The 15,585-nt window shown below is 41.5% G+C and overlaps 1 protein-coding gene across 1 annotated transcript in view; it reads right to left on the bottom strand.

Moving 5' to 3' along the window:
- Positions 1–7,203: 7,203 nt before the first annotated feature.
- srp68 (signal recognition particle 68) overlaps positions 7,204–15,585 on the bottom strand; it is a 44,418-nt gene continuing 36,036 nt past the window's right edge. Inside the window, exons 13-16 of the mRNA XM_080209127.1 lie at positions 14,164–14,293; positions 12,891–12,966; positions 10,765–10,817; positions 7,204–9,059 (exon numbers count right to left, since the gene is read on the bottom strand). Of these exons, the coding sequence (XP_080065253.1) occupies positions 8,832–9,059; positions 10,765–10,817; positions 12,891–12,966; positions 14,164–14,293 (487 nt within the window). The 3' untranslated portion in view covers positions 7,204–8,831. The remainder of the gene's footprint in view (positions 9,060–10,764; positions 10,818–12,890; positions 12,967–14,163; positions 14,294–15,585) is intronic.

Genomic DNA, 15,585 nt, shown 5'->3' on the forward strand with positions numbered 1-15,585 from the left:
GACTCAGAAAGTCGATAGGAATAGGTCCATCTACACAATAGCAAACTAAGAAGTGGCAGATGGACTCCAACGCAGATAAATGTGTAGTGGTCCATTTTGGCAGGACCAATGGGATGAAGGAATACAATATCAAGGGTAGGACTCTTAGCTGTGTTGAGGAGCAGAAGGATCTTGGGGTCTGGGTCCATAGGACTCTTAAATTGGCCTCGCAGGTGGAGGATGTGGTCAATAAGGTGTATGGTGTACTGGCCTTCATCAATTGAGGGATTGAGTTCAGGAGTCGGGAGGTAATGCTACAACTTTATAAGACCCTTGTCAGACCCCACTTGGAGTACTGTGCGCAGTTCTGGTTGCCTCACTACAGGAAGGATGTGGAAGCTATCGAGAGGGTGCAGAGGACATTTACAAGGATGTTGCCTGGTTTGGGAGGCATGCTTTATGAAGATAGGTTGAGGGAGCTCGGTCTCTTCTCCCTGGAGAGACGAAGGTTGAAAGGCGACCTGATAGAGGTTTATAAAACGTTGACAGGAACAGATAGGGCGGATTCTCGGAAGCTATTTCCCAGGGCTGAAATGGTCGCAGTACAGAGAAGATGTCAGGGGTAAGATTTTCACTCAGAGGGTGGTGAGTGAGTGGAATCGGCTGCCGTCGGTGGTGGTAGAGGCGAACTCGCTGGGGTCTTTTAAAAGACTTCTGGATGAGTACATGGGGTTTAATGGGATTGGGAGTTACAGATAGTTCTATGGCCTGGTAGGTACGGATATGATCGGCGCAACTTGTGGGCCGAAGGGCCCGTGTGTGCTGTAGTGTTCTATGTTCTAATTTGACAGAATTAGAGTCTACAGACCCATTTGGTACAAATGGTCTATCCTGGCACTTCTGCTGCACATAAGCAATCTCTGATTGCTTTGAACTAAACCCATTAACATATCCTCTCATTCCTTTCTCCTCCATGTGCTTTTTTTTAAAAGTTTCCCTTAAAACGCATCTCTGCTGTGGTTGGGACTTCCATGTTCACTGGTAAAGAGGTTTTTCCTGAATTCTTTATTTATTAGTCACTATCCTAATACACTGCCTATAATTTGGATCTGCCCTGCAAATAAAAAATATTTTTATACGTCTATTAAATGTATTCATAATCTGAAAGACCTCAATTAGGTCACCACTCAGCCTTCTCCGTCTTACAGAAAAGCCCAGTTTCTCTCGTCCTTTCATTCATGAGCTATCATTCCTGAGTCGCTTTTCTACCTGCTCTCTGCCTCTCCAGCTCTTTGTACTAAACGCTAAGAGAGATCCAGATTCTCCATAATCACGACAATTCTAACTAAATAACCGACCTGAAAAAGGCTAAATTATTGAGGGCAGTTTTCATCCTAACCATCTATTTCAGATGGTTAGGATGATTAAGTAGAGAAAACCCATTCTTTCCTGCCAGGGGAGTGCAGGAGGAGGGGAGTTGACTTCAAATTAGAGCAATTCTTCACAGAAAGGAAGGGTAGGAATCTAGAACTTTCTTTCCCCAAAAGGTTGCTGACACTGGGGATCAACTGAAAATTTCCAACCAGCCAAAGACAAGGCTACAACATTCAGGAATTCAGAACCAAATTGAGAGATGGACCATCATAATCAAACAATAATGGGAGTTGAATGGCTTCTTTTGGCCTTCACGACACACGACAGCGCAGAGTCGCTGAACAGAGACTGATAGCCAAGTTCCGCACACATGAGGACGGTCTCAACAGGGATCTTGGGTTCATGTCGCACTATCTGTAACCCCCGTGACTTGCCTGGGTTTGCAAAACCTCACTTACTGTACTGTCTGGAGACAATACACATCTCTTTAAACTGTGATCAGTGCTCCTTCCACTCACATTATCAGCCACTTCAGGTCTTGAACAGCAGGTTAGGTGTAAGGATTCGCATTCTAATCAGTAATCTCTAAACTGTCTGTGCTTTATATGCTCTGTCTGAGGCCAGAACTCTCCATTCACCTGACGAAGGGACTAACCCGAAAGCTTGTGAGTATATCATCAAATAAATAGGTTGGACTAAAACCTGGTGTTGTCAGACTTTTCACCACGTTCTTTTGTACCTACAGGGCTATTTCTTCCCCTGGAAGGTCGATCATTGCAGGCTATGGCTTCAACCCCTTTTCCAAATGTCTGATACAACCCTAATGTACAAAAATAAACAGAGGGACAACAGCAACTTCCATTTATATAGCACCGTGAATGCTGTAAAACATTCTGTAACACAGGGAGCACAACCAGACAAATGTGCCCCAGGCATTAGGATCAGTGAACAAATGTTAGGACAAATAGTTTTTGAGGGTCATCAAGTGGTTATTGGATAAGCACATGGAGGAGAAAGGAATGAGAGGATATGTTAATAGGTAATTACAGGGAGTGGGACAGCTTATTCTTGGGATTGGACATAGCTCAGCACAACATTGAGGGCCGAAGGGCCTGTACTGTGCTGTAATCTTCTATGTTCATCCTAAAGAGTGGTCCATAGACAGAATTCATGAGTGTGGACAGGACAGTTGAAGGAGCTGCCACCAATGGTGGGTAGGAATAATGGGGAATGAAGAGAGCAGAATTGGAAGAATGCCCAGCAGCTAGAGGGTTGTAGGGCTGGAAGAGGTCAGAGATAGGGAGGGGCAAAGCCATTGTGGAAAGTTATGAAAAGGTAAAGAATAGCTAAACTAAACTATGGCCACTTGGTATGCGAGATGGGGGAACGAATAAGAGAAAAAAGGAAATAGCAGAGACTTTGAACAAACGTTTTGTCTCTCTACACATGGAGACAAAAAAATTTTCCGGAAGAGTGAAAAATCAAGAAAAAACGAGGGAGAAAGGATTTTAAATAATCACTATTACTGGAGAAAAATCAGTGGGACTGAAGACTGACACCTGATAGTCTGCATTGGTTATGATCTTCCAAAAGCCCCTAGATTTTGGAAAGGTTCCAACAAATTGTAAATGTGATCCTCCTTTCTTGAAATAGAAGTGAGTCAAAGGCAGGAAACTAAAGGCCAATTAACCTAATATCTGTCCTTAGGGAATGCTAGAATTTAAGGAAATAGTAGCAGAACATTTAGAAAATAATAATATAATCAGACAAGTAAGTGAAAGAGAAATCGTGTTTGACAAATTTATTCTAGTTCAAGTATCTACCAAGCATAGTCGATAATGGGGAAACCAGGTGTTGTTAGTGTGTTTGAATTTCCAAATGGAGCTATGAGTTCTTGTGGTGGGGGTGATATATGAAAATAGATAGAAGATTGGTAAGCTAATAGAAAGGAGAGAATGGGAGTAAATGGGTCACATTTGCTTGGCAAACAGCATTTAGTGGAGTGCCAGGGACTTAACTATTTATGGTCTATATTAATCACCTCAAGGAAGAGGCAGACTGCATTGTAGCTCACAACACAAAAATAAGTTATTGTAGGGAGGATACAAAGAGTCTGCAAAGGGATACAGAAAGGTTAAGTGAGTGGGCAAAAATTTGGCAGATTGAGTACAGTACAGGGAAGTGTGAGGTTATTTACATTGGTGGGAAGAACAGGGAAGGAGAATATTATTTAAATGGACAGAAACTGTAAAATGCTGCAGTACAGAAGGACCTCATGATCACAAAAGATTAGTATACAGGTACATGCAATTAAGAAAGCAAATGGGATATTGGCCTTTGCTACAAGGAGAATGGAGTATAAACGTAGAGAAGTTTGCTACAACTGTACAAGACTTTGATGAGTCCGCACCTGGAGTGCTGTGTAGTTTTGGTCTCACTGGTTGAGAAAGGATATACTTACAATGGAGAGAGTACAGTGAACTTTCAGTAGATTGGTCCCTGAGGGCTGTACGATGATGACAGATCCGGTAAATTGGGTCTACATTCTAGGGTGAAGGCACAAACACCAATGAAACAGTAGTCTCAGTGTACAGAAACCAATTAGTTCAGCTGCTTTGTTGAGTGTTTATCTGAAGGGATGTAGCCATTTAGAGTTGGAAATGGGGCAAGTCCCAGCATTTTCTGGGAAGTTCTCTTTTGTGATTGAAAACCAAAACTCTAATTATTTACAGCAGAAACATCACAAAAAGTGCAATCCTCATAGTGCTCCTATCACTAACCCAATTGCAATAACCACTGAAATTAAAGCAGAATACTGCAGATGTTGGAAATCTGAAATAAAAACACAAAATGCTGGATAAACTCGGCAGGTCTTGCAGCAGTTGTGGGGACAGAAAGAGTTAACGGTGAGTCAGTATCTCTCTTATACAGAGCCAAGTAGAAATGTGATAAATTATAAAGTTGGGAGCAGCGGAGCAGAATAGAAGGACCAACAACCACTTATTAAATTAAAAGTGCCATATAAAAATAAGACCCAAGGTGCTTTCCAAGAGCAGAGTGTAAAATGTGAAACAAAACCACAGAAGGAGATATGAGGTCAGATGCCAAAAGTATTGTCAAAGAGGTACCATTTAAGAAGTGTTTTAAAGAAGGAAAAAGTGAAAGGTAAAGAGGTGTAGGAAGTGAATTCTATAGTTTGCAACTGAAGGTACAAACACCAGTGGTGGAGCAATTATAATTGGTAACGCACAAACCAGCAGTTAGAGGAGAGCAGATATCATGGAAGAATGAAGGAATTCACAGGCTTAGAAAGAGTTAAAGCCATAAACAGATTGGAAAAGAAGAATTTTTAAATGAAGGCAATGCTGATCAGTGATCACAGGGGAACAGGAATTGCTGATGGGCTACACAATTTTAGATGGTCTCCTGTGTATACAGGTTGAACGGGCAGGAGATCTGCCAGGCATTGGAATAGTCAAATCTAGTGGAAACAATGACATGGATGATGGTTTCACCAGTAGATGAGCTGAGGCAGGGTGAAGTTGGCAATATTACAGAGATGGGGGTGAAGTTGAGCCACATTGTGGAACCAAGTCCATTGAATGGTTTTTAAGAAATCTGTACTGCAAAACTGTTATCGTAGCAGAGATACATTGGGGCAAAACTCATACTCATTTTAATTAATTCTGATTGTTAGGCTTTTTTAAAGTTTCCAATTGTCTTTATTATTATAGTTTATATCTTGCATTCCAAGCACCTAAAGTGGTCTCTGCTAAAGGGACAATTTTATTAAAATCAGAATTAGGCCGATTAGGGATAAAAATCGAAACATTTTATCTACATGAGGGACAGTGGAAATCTGGAACTAGCTCTGTCAACATTCTGAACTTGCATTCTCTCTAGTACTTTTCATACCAGAGGACGTTCCAAAGTACTTTGGAACTGTCCCCCATGCTGCAGTGAGAATGGAAAGTAGGAAACAATGCAATCATTTTGCACATGGAGATGGGATACTAGTCAGTCATTTGTCTTCAGGTTGAGGGATAAACACTCTCAATAACTGGGAGAACTCCTCTGCTCACCTGATGTCATGAAATTCACACACTGATCACACAACTACACTTGCTCTGCCTTATTACTGCAATTCCACAGGATATACAAAGCCCACACAGACCATAGATACAAGTGGAAGTTTAACTAGAAAAGGATTCTAAACTAAAACCCTGTCTGCCGATACAGCTGGACATAAAAGATCCCATGGCACTCTATCAGAGAGGAGCAGGGGAGCTTTCCTTAGTGCCCCAGAAAATATTAAACCCACAAAAAACATCACAAAAGCAGATTATACAGTCTTAATCACAACACTGTTTGTAGAAATACGCTCTGTGCAAGAGTACCTCATTAGCTGTAAAGTGCTTTGAGACATCCAGTGATTGTGATAAGTACAATAAAAATGAAAGTCTTTCTTTCTCATCTAATGTTACTTAAATAGACTTTCTCCTTATTATCACATTGCTGCTTCTAGGAGAAAATTGGTTGCCATGTTTTTTCTTTTTTTTTTGTTATCCATGAGACATGAATATCACATTGCTGTCCATCCTCAATTGCCCTTGAGAAGATGGTGCCGAGCTGTCTTTGTGACAGCCAAGTCACAGGGACGACACGATGGCACAGTGGTTAGCACTGCTGCCTCATAGCACCAGGGACCTGGGTTCAATTCCCAGCCTCACACGGGACTGTCCGTGTGGAGATTGCACATTCTCCCTGTGTCTGCGTGGGTTTTCTCCACGTTCTCTGGTTTCCTCCCAAAGTCCAAAAGACATGCTGATTAGGTGTATTGGCCATGCAGTCAGTGTATGGCCAATACACCTCAGTGTACCCAAACAGGGCTGGAGTGTGGCGACTAGGGGATTTTCACAGTAACTTCATTGCAGTAATTTAATGTAAGCCTACTTGTGACGAATAAATAAACATTAAAAAAGGTGGCTTCCTAAACTATTTCAGAGAGCAATTACGAATTAACCACATTGCTGTGGGAACTGGACTCATTATAAAAGTGACATTACAACAGTGACTACAGTTCAAATATACCAGATTGGCTGCTATGCATTTTGAGATACTGAGGACATGGAAAGGAGTTTTATATATGCAAGTTGTTCTTCAAATTTGGACGCTTTGATAAGAAAGGAAGAAATGAGGTAGTTGACAATAGCTGGAAATATTTAGGTTGTATTTCAGGAAGCCTGGAAAAACTTTCTTACAAGATGCCAAATTTGGTGACGCATTTAACAAGAGAATTGGTTTGTCCAAACATAACTATTAACTTTGCCAGACAAGCCAATAAATCTGATACACTCTGAGTTTAATCAGATACAGGGAGCAACTTGAATTTTTATGGCATCTCATGTTTTGCAGAAACCACCCTTTTGCTTTCTCAATAGTGCCATGATTGCTGCTTCGTAGTTTACTATTTCAAACACATTCAAGGTCTCAAAAATAGCACAGGAAAATGACCAGTTAATCTGATTCTGGTCGAGGGAGGAATTAGGCGAGGAATGCTACCTTAATCATCGACCTCAATCACCAGGACAGGTAGTTACAACCTTTGTGTTAACATCCCAACTCACAAGTATGGCACCTGTTACCTGCAAAAGTGTCAGTTTAAATTGTGTTGTGTGTGGAATGTGACCAGAACCGTCTCACTCAGTGGTACGAATGCTGCCAAATGAAGCTCTGCCCAGTTTACCACACATCCATTTGATTTGGTCTAAGTTGGTGAGCCTGTAGGTAGCTGTGATATCCCTCTCACAAGTAACTGAGGGTTAGTTCTTTTGCACAGTCAACTCAACGTTCACCTCAGGATAGTCTTTATTTCAGATCCTTTAAACAAAAAATAAAGTTCCCATTTGCTATTTTCATCAATTATAAGAACCTTCTGTCAAAGACCAGGCACAATATGAGAATGGCTCAATACTCATCAAATTAAATCTTGAAAGATTTTAATTCCAGTTCATTCAGACACAGTGTGGGATTCTTCTCAATATATCTTGGTAGAACTTTTAAAAAGGAAAATATCTTTACCTGTGGAATGATTCCAAGATGCACTGGTTTTAACACAGACAACAGACTTTGAACAAGCTCTTTTAGCTTTAAATATTTGGCAAGATCTTCGAACCGTTGAGTCAGTGGCATTAGCTAATTTGATGAGAAAAGGAGTTGGGGAGCTATTGTAACAGTACATAGCAGACTGAACTGATTCTGGCATCAGACTGGCTTCCTATGTTTTCCTCCAAGGCTACCCACCAGTAATCATGAACCATTTAAGGAATCGGACAGCTGGCTTTGGATTGGTGCATTTTAATTATAAATGAACAACTCTTCACTTCTGCAAATGTCTGTCTATAGGCAGCAGCAGTGAGAAGAGACAGGCACTTGTGGAGGGGTGGGGGTTGCAGGTTGGTGTGTGGCTGTGTCACGTTAGCTAGATATGGAATCGTTGAAACATACATCACGTTGCTTCAAAGTTCTTCAGCGACCTTTCATCAAATGTCCTGCTTGAGAACAGGTGAAACTAGGATTTTGCCCAGATCCAAAAAGAGGTGCAGCTAACTAAACAAAATATCCACCCTTCATACTCAGCAGGAGACCATCCTGGACACCAGTTTGGCTAGCTCAAAACCAGGGAGACGGAAAGAAACTAGACAAACAAGTGCACGAAACAAAAATGATCCTTGCAAAAGAACTACCCTCAACATAAAGAAAAAAACTGTCTCAAAACCTAACTCTCAAAATGCAAAGGGCCGCATGGATACAGTAAACAGCAGAAAGTAAATGCTGTATTACACATATACCATGCTAAACTGTTACCACAAGGGGCTAATTGAATTCTTCTGAGGAGAAAGGGAAATGAAGGACATACCAATCAATATATATTAAAAACTGTTCCCCTGATAGGACTTTATCTGGATGTTTTTTCACTTAACCACCTTCTTTGTTGCAACTTGAAAAAACAAATCATCAAAGGGGAGGTTACACTAGTTTACAACAGTACAACTTGTTGTATCTGTCCGATAGCAGGGTCACGAGAAAGAGAAGTAAGTGTCAGACACTGCTTTTTCTCCGACTCCCATTATTGAGATGGTACAAAATAAAACTGCTTCTAATCTGTACAATCTGCAAGGAAAGCAGACTGAGGACAAAACTTATTATTAGGGTTTAAACATAAGTCATTTTACTTTCTGTAATTCCAGACAGACATTGAGCCTGTCCTTTCCTGGGTAGGTTTTTGCAAAGCTCAGGCCAGTCAGTGCAGGGTTGAATGGATAGCAGAACCCAAGTAGAAATATGTAAGGATCTTAAGGCTGATGTTTCTGTTCAGTTCAGTTTGCTATGCACCCCACGGTTTCAGAAATGCAAGAGTAGGACATGGACCGTTACTTGACACAAACTGTTTTAATTCCTTCCAGCCATTCTGAACTTCAGCCACGGAAGCCAAAGAAACCTTTGATGTAACCAGTCAGTCCTCCTTTTCCTTTCTGCTCCACTTTGTCCTCCAAGTCTGGGAATGCTGCGTGGTTCAGAGCCAAGTCAAAGAACAGAGGTTTACAGGGAATCGGCTGGAATTCTGGTGGAAATCTCACAAGATTAGCATGTTTAGTGACCAGAGAAGGATCGATGCGGAACACGTCCAAACACTCCCAGAGAGGCTGCAACAGAGGAGTTACAAGGTTATAGTCACAGCTCAGACATGTTTAACAGTGAGCACTGGAAGTGCCATTTAATGCATGAACTGCGAAGATCAGCATCCTGATAGGTGGATTACAAATTGAACTTTACTAGAATGTCATTTGGGAGTCATCTACAACCTTCCTTAAAATTCCTACAACATTTCCTTAAAATGTCTCCAATTTTTATCTATCTTTCTTGGGGGCAGTGACTCACACCGAGGTACAGTTCCATTGTCGCCCATTATTGACTGCCCTTTGTAGATCAACATGACCATGGGGACAGCCCAATCCCACTCAAAGCAGGACGACATTGACTTACACTTTATCACCCTTACGCTGCTCAGGGACAATTACAAAGTCACAAATGCCATCCAAGCTGAGGTCAACTGATTCAGCACTGACCACTAACTGTGGTCTGCATGGCTCCTCACACCAGATTTCATCCTCTAACAGTGGATGAAACTACATTCCAACACAGTAATATCACTGACAAAAGAACCTGGGAGAGTGACAAGTTTTTTTTTAAACATTGCAAATTATGTAACGCTTTTAAAGGGTGACCGAACGTGTATGTAACAGTGAGCGCGTGCAAGAGTGTGAGAGCACGTGAACAATAATCTAATGGATTTTTTCATTGTTGCTTGATTTTAATGAGCGTGATTGATGAATAACAGCAGGAGGGAGGGGGAGAGGGGTGCAGGAAGAAGTGAAGGACATGCTCTGAATACTGAACAGATTCATTTCTTTGATTTTGCTATTTTTATCTAAAAGTCATTTTCGACCAAAAAACAGAATAATAAAGTTCAGTTCTTAAGGCTGCGACATTTCAAATAACTTCTAAATAAAGATTAGACAGCAGAGATTGACTCTTCCATCATTCAACTAACAGCACGATGGCACAGTGGTTAGCACTGCTGCCTCACAGTGCCAGGGACCCAGGTTCGATTCTGGCCTTGGGTCCCTGTCTGTGTGGAGTCTGCACAAATTCTCCCCGCGTTTGTGTGGGCTTCCTCTGAGTGCTCCAGTTTCCTCCCACAGTCTGAAAGACATGCTGGTCAGATGCATTAGCCATGTCAAATTCTCCTTCAGTGTACCCAAACAGGCACTGGAGTGTGGCGACTAGGGGATTTTCACAGTAACTTCATTGCAGTGCTAATGTAAGCCTACGCTAATAAAGTTTACTTTCACTAGTGCTGATATATTTCACTACAAGCTGCTCTCCTGCCCGTTCGCCGTGTCCTTCAACATCCTCTCCTTTTCAAGCATCCTTTAAGAGAGTTACGGAATCTGCTGCAACCACAAGATTCCACATGATAGGCATTGCTCTCAAAAGACATTTCCCACTCACTCACCCAGCACGGCCCGCTCCCACAACTCTCTTTTTCTTAAGCTGTACAGCTTCCTCTCCAACAGGAGCAACAACTGCTCTCTCCGTCACCCTTCGTTACCTTGAAGATCTCCTGAGCAGCTATCTGAACCTGACAGCAATGCTTGCCTGTTACCATCACAACTCGGTATTGGTCTAAGTGCATTCGCCACTACACACTGACATTGTTAATTTTATTGAAATATGACAATTTAGACTTCTAATTTTGTTCATGATTTCTAACAATCTGCTTACATTTGAAGACAGGAAGCAATTTTCTCTAGTGAAAGATGCCATGCGAGACTAAGGATCTCTTACCTTGTTGTCTTTGACCTGAAGCTGTGACACCATCTCGGAGACATCTTCTGTATCTATGAAAAAGTGATTGGATAACATTAGGCAGTGACAGCATTCTCGAATGTGCAGGAAGTTAGCAACAAAATTACCCACCCTTTAAACATGTAGTGTGGCATTACTATTGTCAGCGCATCAGAATAGTTACAGCACAGGAGACCATTCAGCCCTCATGTCTATGCTAGCCCTCTGAAGGAGCAATTCACTCAGTGCCGCTCCTTGCCTCTACCATTTCCCCATAGTTCTGTAAATCTTTTCCTTTCACATAATGATCCAATTCCTTTTTGAAAGTCTCCATTGACTCTGTCTCCACCACACTCTTGGGTAGCACATTCCAGATCCTAACCACTCATTCGGTTTTCCTCATGTCACCATTGTCATCGCTTCTTTTATCAATTACTGTAAATCTGTGCCTTCTGGTTCTCAATCTTTCCACCAATGGAAACAGATTTTTCCTATCTATTATGTCCAGGCCTCTGGTGATTTTGAATACCTCTACCAAATCTCCTCTCAACCTTCTCTTCTCCAAGCGAAAACAGTCTCAACTTCCCGATCTTTCTACATAACTGAAGCTCCTCATTCCAGGAATTACTCTCATGAATCTTCTCTACACTTTCTAACGCCTTCATATCCTTCCTGAAGTGTGGTGCCCAGAACTGGACATGATATTGCGACTGAAGATGAAATAATGTTTTGTGCAGGTTCAATATAACTTCTAAAAGAAAAGCAAAATACTGCAGATGCTGATCTAAGTGTTGGGAAAACTTAGCAAGTCTGTCAGTATCTGTGGAGAAAAACCGAGTTAATATTTTGAGTGCACTGTGACTCCACTACGCCCTGTTTTCTGTCACCCAGGTAATTTCATATCCACGCTGCAACTATCCTTTTTATTCCCTGGCTCTTAAGTTTGCTCACAAGGGCACTCCCTAAAATGTGCCGGGGGTAGCCAGCCATGCCATTTTATATACGGATGGTAATATCACTGCAGTTACCTTCTGCTGCTAAGTTGCTATTACCCATCACAGAAGAGAAATAATGCTATTCATTCTTCCACTCAGACAGATATCAATTGCAACTCCCTCCCCCCATTAAATATAGAACAAGGAACTCCATTACTCTTGCCAATACAAAGCAAGGAACTCCATCACTTTCTCCAGTATACACTGCACATAAAATCCCAATACACACACACTATTACAAAAACCTATCCCGTTTTAGCAATATTAAAGTAGTAAGATGCCTCAAACTTATTCACAGCAAGCAATTAATGACCAAAATTTGACACTGAGCCACATCGGGGAACATCAGGACAAGTAATCAAAGGCTTTGTCAAAAAGAATTTTTAGGAGTGTGTGAAAGGAAAGAGGGGCATAAGAGTGAAGAGTTTTAGGGAGGGAATTCCAGAGTTCAGAGCCTAGGCACTGAAGGCATGGCCACCAATGACAAGTAAAGAAAATTGTGGGATGTGCAAGAATCCAGAATTGCGGGACAGCAGAAACTCCAGGTGATTTTAAGACTAAGAGATGTTATAGAGATCAGGAGCAGTTTAAAACCAACAATGAGGTGCTGTTGGACTGGGAATCAACATAAATTCGTGAGCACAGGATAAACAGAACTGGATGAAAATCAGTATTGCACAGCAGAGGTTTGGATAAGCTGAGGTTTATAGAAGAGGCAAGATGAGACAATTGGAATACTTGCTCCTAGGGGGAACAAGAGTATGAATGAGAGGTTTCACTAACAGGTGAATGGAGGCAGGGAGCAAATATGTGAATATTATGGAGCACGAAATAGGCAATCTAGGTGACGGAGCTCAGAGTCAAAGTTACAAACTAAACAGACAATGGCCAGGGAGGGGAATGGTATTGGTTGCCAGGGAAGGGACTGAGCTGGTACCGAAGAGCATGGTTTTGGTCTTCCCAATACTCAATTGGAGGTAATTTCTACTTATTCAGTACTGGGCGACGTACAATTTAGAGACAGTGGAGAGGTTCGAGAGAGGTAGAGAAGTAGAATGTCTTCTACCCCCAATGCGGACATTTTCATTTTTAACTTCTATTATTAATACTCAGCCACGTTAGTGCACTCACCTAGAATCGCAGCTGCCTGTACAGAGTACTTCTCAGCATTGACTCGAGCAGCTAGTTCCTTCACATCGGGGAGATCCTGCACAGAAGCAGCACACTGTTACTTCAGAGTTTAATCCAGGGTGTTTACAGAATCTTTTCTTAACTGTTTCACAGCAGTTCCAGTGAGCACACTTATGCACTGAGGCAAACAATATACTTATATACAGTTGCATGATCGAAGGGTTAACAATAGTTTTACTCATACCAAATTAAACAGTATGTTCTGTATCACTCAGTTCAGAAGCACATATTAAATTTAAAGGCTATAATATTTTTGTATAATAACACTGAGACACAAAGAGCAGAAAATTCAGCAAAGTACAATCAAAACTTGGAGAAAATTTTGAAATGACTTCATAAAAGCATCAATCAGCACTATATTAAAATGATTAGTCTGATGGGCAAAGTCTAGTTCCTGACTAGGTCTGAGCTACTTTAATCAAGCAGCAGGTTCAGAAAAGTGCACCATATGTCTAACCTAACACCAGAGGTTGCTGAGTTGCCTCTGACTAAATGAGCAGCACTCACGTACAAGCCTCAAGAGTGAAATCTAGTAGCCTATTAAACCATGGGAGACATTAAAGTGGAGCCCGTTCCCAAAGGCAAACATCCACATAGTCAACATGTGATCACTGAATAACCATCAGGAATGAAAAACCAGCCAATCTACCTCCATCTTCATCATCTTAGACTTGTTAGATGTTAGATGGCATTGTCAATTAGCGGGAAGCAGGAGAGGATTTAGTTGAAGGAGGTAAAGTAATAAGTGATTAAACCAATTAAGGGGGATGCTAGATGGACAAAGCTTCGTAGGAATACAGTGACAAATAGGTAAAGAAAAGGGAGAACTTCCACACCCTTAGGATTCACTAAAGTGATTCCCAGCCAGTTACGTTTGAACTGTAATCATTACTGTTTTGCAGAGAAATGCAACACTGGTGTGTGTCTAAGGTCTCAGAAAGGTAAATAAAAGAAGGGAGAAGAGGTAGTTTGGGGAATTAAGTGGCCTTTTCTCAAAGATAACATCCTGCATGGAAATTGGATCTGTGTTTAAATGCATGTGTCGCAGGGAAAATATCAAGAGACAATGTGAGCTGCTTGTATGGTTTAGTTAGCTGATCATCTGACAAATGTGTTACATAACCCACAGGAAGATGGACGCCATTGTTCTTTGGCCATTGTTTATAATCTGGAAACACTCAAATGACAAAATGTGGGATCCAAAATGCTGTACCTGTAAATTATTTGTGAATTTCGCGGTCTGTGTCTGTGCCTCGGAGGTGTATTTAAGGACCCGCTCATACAGAACAAGGGCTTCACTCCACTTTTTTACAAGTACGTAGGACTGAGCAATGTAAAAGCACCTGGGAAAAGAGAGGACACCAAGACCAATGCTGATATAACCCCTTCCCCACAACAAACCATACAGCTCTGAAGTACTGCAATAAGTAAACAGACAGGCCCAAACCACAAATTCAATGGATTCTGATTATCTCAAACAGTTTCAATTCCTGACACGCCACGATCTAATGAGCCAGCTTAGTGAACAGATGAATATGAATTTATATAGCACCATGTAATGTCTCTCAGAGCACCACAGTGAATTATTTTGAAGTGCAGTGATGTATGCAGGCAAATGGATCAGCCAATGCACACAGCAAGCAATCAGATTAATGACCAGATAATAAGCTGCTTTGATAATATTAGTTGAGAAATCAGCGTTGACCAGGCCACCATGAGAACACTCCTGCCCTTCTGCGAACAGTACCATCCATTTGTTAGAGGTGACCATGTTTTAATGCTTCATCTAAAAGATGGCACAAACAATGATGCAGCACTTTCTCAATGCTATAATGGAGTATCATGCTGGGCTAGATGGTAGTTCTGGAGTGGACTAGGACACTCAATCTTCAGACGTGCACTACCAGCTGAGATACTGGGGGGTTCTGGATCCAGGATTCTTACAATGGTATTGCAAGCTAGTTGGACAGGTCAGACTGTCAGCTGAGACCTAGTTCCCACTGGCTGTTTTTCTTCTTGCTGTCTCCATACTTGGCATTCACCTGGGCTGTAAATACTGTGGATGGGGTTTCCAAGTAAGGATACAGTACTTGCATTTGTTTAATTCAAACCTACCTTTGCTCCTTGATACTTTTCAAACATAATCTTCAAAGGTTCTACTCTAATTAACTGGAATGTGGGCTCATTAAACCTCAATGCACAGACAAGACTAAAGAGTTAACGCTTGGCTACACCAGATTTGGATACATTCTCCAGCCTGGTCTATAATGGATTCAATTACCTCACCAAGAAATGAGGTGCACACATACATACATCCATTGACCATAAAACATACCCTGAGAGTGAGCAGGGTGGTGGAGGAACCTGACTGAAAAAGGAGACAGAGCTGGAAATGCTGTAATGGAGAAAACAGTTGAGCAGTTTCTCAGTGGACAGTCCATTCAGCTTGGAACTTCTGTGCATTTCCCTGCTTCAATATGACCCTGAGGTCTGGTGCTCTCTACCTGAACCGTGAGGAAGACCTGAGACACTGACCAAGTAAATGCCGATAGCCCATTAAATGTTGATCAACAGTAATAAATTTCATCCTGTCTATACTGCCTAGCTATTGGATAGTCAAGTGTTCAAAACCTGA

Source organism: Carcharhinus amblyrhynchos, chromosome 21, assembly GCF_965287045.1.
Source record: "Carcharhinus amblyrhynchos chromosome 21, sCarAmb.v2.hapA, whole genome shotgun sequence".
Classification (NCBI taxonomy): Eukaryota; Metazoa; Chordata; class Chondrichthyes; order Carcharhiniformes; family Carcharhinidae; genus Carcharhinus; species Carcharhinus amblyrhynchos.